The sequence below is a fragment of the Lates calcarifer genome, linkage group LG11 (genome assembly GCF_001640805.2).
Source record: "Lates calcarifer isolate ASB-BC8 linkage group LG11, TLL_Latcal_v3, whole genome shotgun sequence".
NCBI lineage: Eukaryota > Metazoa > Chordata > Actinopteri > Centropomidae > Lates > Lates calcarifer.
Window position 1 is genome coordinate 11479401 of NC_066843.1, and position 6963 is coordinate 11486363.

General features: G+C 40.5%; 1 protein-coding gene across 1 annotated transcript; it reads right to left on the bottom strand.

Moving 5' to 3' along the window:
• Positions 1–2420: 2420 nt before the first annotated feature.
• On the bottom strand, positions 2421–4450 carry aqp8b (aquaporin 8b). The gene is made up of 5 exons (XM_018671076.2): positions 4076–4450; positions 3624–3750; positions 3321–3535; positions 2805–2939; positions 2421–2677 (listed from the first exon to the last, which is right to left on the bottom strand). The coding sequence occupies exons 1-5, from the start codon at positions 4327–4329 to the stop codon at positions 2635–2637; spliced, it is 774 nt and encodes a 257-aa protein (XP_018526592.1). The 5' UTR covers positions 4330–4450; the 3' UTR covers positions 2421–2634.
• Positions 4451–6963: the final 2513 nt, after the last annotated feature.

Here is a 6963-nt window from a genome sequence, read left to right on the forward strand (position 1 = left end):
AAGTCTTTGATTAGATTTATTAGAGGCCACCTGTTTACTGATTTTAGTTTCATTTTGATTTTTAAGCTTTTAAATCATTTGTCACAGTGTGGCTTTTGACCAGTAGAATTTGGATTTTATTATCTGACACAACTCTCCAACCACTAATACATTTGTTTTTAGCTACACAAAAAAATATAAATTTCAATTTCAAACATATTTATTAGCATTTTTAAAAAAGAATCTAGTCAGTTCATATCACCAATGAAGTGTTTGGAAGTGAATAGAGCTCATGAACAGTGCATAAAAATCTACATTTCATGAGGTTCTCTAACTCACAATAATGCTCAGGCCCCTTAAGGCTCTGCTCTCTTTCTGATGGTGGTGGTTTGGTAAAGGCTCAAATGAACTTACGCCCCCATTCCCCATCATATGCTGCATAATCTCCTGTCTTTTGAGGAGAATGGGATTTAGAGCTGAAGTGTCCTACAAGCTTATTTTGGTCCTTTTCCTTCTGCGTCCCATCTTTTCCCCTGTAATCAGATTCTTATGATAATAGGATAGCCCTAGCATAAAATGAAATACAAAATCTCCTTAGATGGCCAAAGCTCTGAGCAGACTGAATCAGACTTTTCTTTTGAGTTGTGTGGCCCCTGCATCATGGCCCGAGAAGACGAATGGTACAGATGTGAGGCCCCCAAAGCCTGGGGGATCCTCCCCCTGGGCCCCTCCCAGAAGAGGGGAACAATTAATTGACTTTTAAAGCAACTGCTTTCTGAGCCTATTCCACACTTCTCCTTGGCTGAGCAGGGCTCACAAATTGGTGTGTTGAACTTTTTATGAGGACTAAATAGCTGCCAATGAAAGTGTAAATGACTGTGTGGTGAATGGGGCCCACACAAAGGCCCTGCAGTGACAAGGCCTCTGGCAGACATAATGACCATTGTCACGGCTGCTGTCATCTAGAAACCATCAGGGCTCATGAATCCAAGGACCCGGGGGGGCCCTCGCCCTCACCCTCACCCTCACCCTAACCCTCACTACATCCACATTTTCTCTTCTTGTGTATTTCTGCCACATAATCTTACCATAGTACATATTTCACTTCAGTTTCGCTTCTCTTCATATGCATGTTGCCTGTGTCAGTCTCATCTAAAACTTGATGAACTGCATATATATTTAAGGTGTCCTCAGCCACTAAGAGACTAAGAGCAAAATATTTTTGGGGTACAATTGATGCCATTATTTAAAAAAAAAAAAAGCTGAATAGATTGTACAAATTATATTTGGTACTCAGTGGTTTTAGATCAATTCTAATATGCAATGCTAATACAATTTTTTTTCTGAGCTAGCAGAGGTATCTATATCTATGAGACACGGTCACAAGCTGCAAAAATAAAATATTACTTTGTCAATGTTGCTTAAAAATCAAGACTTCCACAAACTTTTTTTCATCCCTCAGAAGCCCAGTTTGAAGTCTCCTCCCTCAGCATTGTCCCATGGGGCCACCATGTCAAATTTCCAAGCAAAATATAGCCTCTCCGCAGGCTTTTGAGACCACACAATTCTCATCTCTGGGAATTCCAGCAGGCTCTCATGGGGAACGAGCCCAGGAGGGCCCGGACGGGAGCTGCTGCATGGCTGTACCGGCAGGAGTCCGCTCAGGCTGGGGGGTAATTGGTTTATCCCACTGCCTGGCCCGCTTTCCCATGTGGGCCACTGCTGTGGGGAGGCCCAGGGGTACAATATGGAAACAGCGTGATACCCTCCAGTGCCGAACAGGCATTCACTGCTCCGGCTATAGAGCTGGGAAGAGGGTACCGGGAACACAAAGCTGGAGCAGAGATGTCTCTTGGCTTTGAAAAGGTTGCCATTTGGTCTCCTTTTAACGGTGAGCAGCATTTGTGCTTGAAAATGTGAAGTAATTACATTTGGTTCAAGCTTTTTTTCCTTTTCTTTTTTTTTTTTTTTTTAAAAAATAAATGTTCCTCTCAATTCAAAAGGTAATGAGTTAGACAATTTTCTACTCCAAAGTTCTACATATAATTGTGGTCAATCATGCACCTGGTTGAAAAATAGATTTTATAATGTCCTTGTGATCTTAAATAAAACACAGTCTGCAACACTATAATAACACAACCAGACTTTATCTCTCTGTCTAAGCCCGGAGAAATATACGTGTAGGAGTTCTGACAAGGAGTAGGAGTGCATGATGAAATTTGAAAATGAATCATGATTTATGACTTACAACCTGAAACAGTACTGTGCAAATACAGCTTAACACACAAATTAGTCTCCAACCTCCAGTAAAACAGCCTCTCCTTTTATGTTAATCTCTTCATTTTGTGGAGGAGACAAGTTTACTAATCATCTACAGCTCTGTTTAACTTTACCTATAGTAGAGTGGCAGGGCCAGTTTTATATTATATTAACTTGTAAACTAAGTATAATATTACTTTCTAGACAATCACACAAGCAAGCAAGTTGCTAAAAAGCAAACATAAGTACCTTTCATTATGTTTTTAAAAAGTCTAATTTTATTGTATTGCTATAAATGGATAATCATACAAGAAAATCTCAGTGGAACAAAATAAGGGAGTATTGTAGAGGGTGAAGCCATCTCAAGATCTAATTTAAATAGATTAACACATAATCTCATTTCAAAATGAGTCGAATGTTGCGGTCTCCAAGAAGGAGTCTACAAAAAAAGGAGAACAATGACATGGTTTGTAGTTTGCTCAGTCAGTAATGGATCACATTAATAATCAAAATATGGTAACTTACTAGAGTTAGCATGTTAGTATAAAATGTTGTGTTACACTTACCTGACCAGAACAGCTGCTATTAAGCCTCCTCCAATGGGTCCTACCCAGTAGACCCAGTGATAAATCCAGTAGTTGCTGACTATGGCTGGACCAAAGGCTCTGGCTGGGTTCAGGCACGTCCCAGATACATCTCCGCTGATAAAACAAACAATTAAATGAGATATTCAGATGAGTTTCTCACTATTTGTGTAGAACATGTATTAAAGTGAACTGAAATGCTCCATCATTGCATACTTCTGTTATTTGCATCACTCCTACAGCAAAAATATGACCCCTAATCATGCTATGTGAGATATCCTGTAGCTATAGAACTGCAAACCCAATAAGAGATTTTTAAATTTTACACTTGAGCAAACCTGGAAATCACCATGGACACATCTATAGGAAATTAAGTCCTGAAGTAATGAAGAATTTCACAGCATAATGCGCCCCCCCATACTCTAAAACTCTTCTAAAACCAATGCACTTCATTGTAAAACTGAGCTTCTAATGTGTATATTCACAGTTGTCCCTCACCCAGCCAAGACGTTGATGATAACAGTGCAGCCGACCATGAAAGGTGCCAGAGGGCTTTTGGTCTTGGAGTTCACAGCCCCCAGCAGCACCACCATGGTGACCAGGCAGGTCATGGCGATTTCTCCAAACAGAGCTCCTCCTATTTGACTGTCTGACTGCAGCAGAGCGAAAGCAGCCCCTTGAGCCTTGGTGTAGTTCTCTCTGGAGGTCATTGCCTGTTGGCATCAGTCAGGTATGTTTCAGGTACATATATGACAGAGTCTGAGATGGATGTTTTAATGATACAAAGTATGACAGCCTCACCTTTGCCATAGCAGCCCCGAGCACTCCTCCAAGCAACTGACATGCAAGGTATGGGACCACCATATTCATCTCCATCCCCCCACACAGATAGATGGCCAGTGTGAATGGAGGGTTGAAATGGGAACCGCTGAATAGGCAAAATAGAGAGAAAATTGCAGGGTTGGGGGTAAACTTCTGAGTTTTGGGCAATGTTCTCCTCAAACTGTGAACTTTTAAACTGATGCAAAGTTCATGGTTTTGAAATATAACTCTATTAAAATGTGAGGTACAGAAGCTTGTGAAAGAATAAGGAACTTTTAGAAGCACAGATGTCTCATTTTGAAACAATTAGCTTTTGATATACATATGCACTCAAAGCCACCATGGAAGAAATACATAGATTACACTGTCAGTTACAAAAACGTATTATTCATGGCACAATAAACTGCAAGATGAGTATAAGATATCCTCACCTGATCCCATCCATGCAAGCCACCATGATTGCTACCGCCAGACCATGCACCAGAGCTGGCTGAAGCCTCCCCGCAGACTCCACATTCTCTATGACTGACACACACCCTATAAAAACAAAGAACGTAGTTCCCACCAGCTCGCCCAGACATGGCTGAAACAACCTCTCGAATTTGTTAGGAGGTCTGGCTGGAGTTGGTTTAGCCTCTGAGGTCATGAGAGATGTCCCGACTTCACCCATCTCCAAAGTCTCCATGACTCCTCAGCAAGGTCTGACCTGATGTGTGCATAGTCCACCAAGATGCAAGGGGTGTCCACCAAGATAGCAAGGGGTGTGAGGTTACTCCACTTGACTTGACATGGACTCTTTTTCTTATTAAGCCAAAAAAAAGTTTGTTCATCACATATTCTTTCACATGTTTTTACAAGAGTCTGCCGACTAAAGGTAAATAGTTCATGTATCTGCTGACACATTTGTGAACTCTGCCTTAACTAGTTTAAAAATCAGCTAGTTTTTGTCAGTGATTGGGACCTAATAATTTACTATGAAGTTAATGTGAAGTAAACATGTTTTCACATGTCACTTTTCCATGATGGGGTCAAAGGAGGACAAAGCAGGGAAATGACAGGCAACAAATGCTGAGACATCTGAGTAAAAGATGTAAATTGGAAATGAAAAGTTATAACCTGGGTTGCCTGATATCCCTCAGTCAGTAAGTTGTACTATGATACAGACACAGTACTTCAGTTGTGTGAAAGTCAAAAAACAAAACATTAGCCTGGATAGGGATGCAAGCCAGAGCACTTGCTAAATGTTTATGCAGGAGCAAAGTCTGTGCCTTCTACTTAATTAGGGAAAAAGATTGCTTAAGTTAAATTGTAGAATTTCATGACACAGCAGATTTCATAGATTAATCATTTCCCACAGATGATCACACATTACATGGGGAAAAAAAACACTCATGTCAAGGAAGGGATGGAACAGAGTTTGTCTGGTACTCCAGCACACATCCTCACCCTAAACAAGTACACTGTATGTTATGTATAATGTGACAATGTAAAAAGGGCTGTTAAATCATCACCTGAGAATAATTCTGTAGTATAGCCTGATTAAAACTGAATTGAGGCTGATATAGAAATGCAAGAGATTAGATAAGAATATTACAGTCAACAGTGCATTTTTTTAGATAAACAAATAATCCCCCTGACTGTGTACTGCTGATGTTGAGTCTGTTTCCACGTGCTATACTACAGTTTTTATGTTACTTATGAGTTAACATATACACTAATATAATTATATAATATACAGTATACTAATATAATTGCACTAAGCGACTGTACTGACCTGGCCAATTTGTTGGTTTGCCTCTACTCTGTGGTGCCCATGTTGAGTAATGTTGAGTAACAGCACACTGATCGTGAAGTTGAGGTTGTTTTCACTCACCACCAGCAGGTGGAGATGTTAAACAAAAATTACCTGCTGGCTGAGGGTGCCACTGAGGATCTTTTGGGCCAGTGTGAAGTGGCTTGGTATTTTCCAGTTTGTAGTAGGAATGTGATTTCTGGGCTTTAGACACAATCTCCAAAAGTGACACAAACAATGCTAAAGACAAGCAGCATTAAGTAGTTATTTTAAATGATCTGAGATTTTGATTACCCTCTGACAAGGGTCCAAAGTATTGGTTTATATACAATACTGTACCTACTAGTACCTGTTGGAGCTGTGTTCCCATTGTGAAAACTTGAACTAGCCTTGGCTAGTGCAAAAAAAGGGATTAAAACTGTTCTAAAACAGACATTAATAGAGGGTCTCGTGTTTAATTTGCTAATATGGGGCTCCTTTGGGGCTCTAAGCAAAAATTCTCTACATGAGACATCCAAAGCCACAGCTCTCTGACACAGAGGTGTTGATAGATAACTGAGGAACAGATGCCCAGAGAATAAACACAGACAGAGAGAGGCCAGTTTTACCACCACAGAGACGAAAACACACGCATATTCACTCACAAAGCTGTTTTGTGAGGCTGATGTGTTTTCACTCGACTGCACAGTGCTTACAATGACAGATGTGAACTATGCCACTTGTTGTTCTTTAACATCAACCAACTAAGGTTAAAGTATCTTGAATAGAGTTTCAAAAGCTCTCTATACACAAGAATGAAGGGACATTCACCCCTTTGTATTAGGATCACCACCATCAGTCTCGTGACATACAAGGTCCACAGGTCTAAACACATAAGACCTGTTCAGGTAGGGATACCTTTGGAATTTTATGGAATACATTGCTGAGCCTTGTAATATAGATGACAGATAAGACAGAAAAATGCCCTTTGTCTGAGAGGGCAGGGGATTCTTTTTTAGTTATTATGACCTTGAATATCATGAACACTGACAAAGTCCACTGAAGGAAATAACTGTTACTGTAACAGGCAGACTAACCGGAAGACTACAAAAAAATATTGGTGGCAGCAAATCTCAGACGTGGATATCTCAGAACCTGAGCAGATAAAACCAGAACTGTCTGTCTGGTTAGGTAGGGGACAGTGTGGAAATGTTGTATGTGTGTGTTTAATCCTGATAATCCAAATTCATAATAGTAATTCTGCTGAAATAAGGCAGAAAACCGCCACATATGAATTCTTGAAGAGGCTGCCCATGTCATGACAGAGCAACGACCACAAGGTGGCAGCAGATGTCTCAGAACAACTGAGTTGTAGAAGTTCAGTGTTTAATTATGAACTGATCTCCAATCAGTCCGGGAGTCACATTACCTGGAGGCACTAAGCCAACCCGGGAGTGCCCCAGACTGTAAAATTACAGGGTTTTCTGACATTTCTGCAGCTGGTGATAGCTGTTTAATTATGTTTATCGGCTCTGATGTGCTTCATAA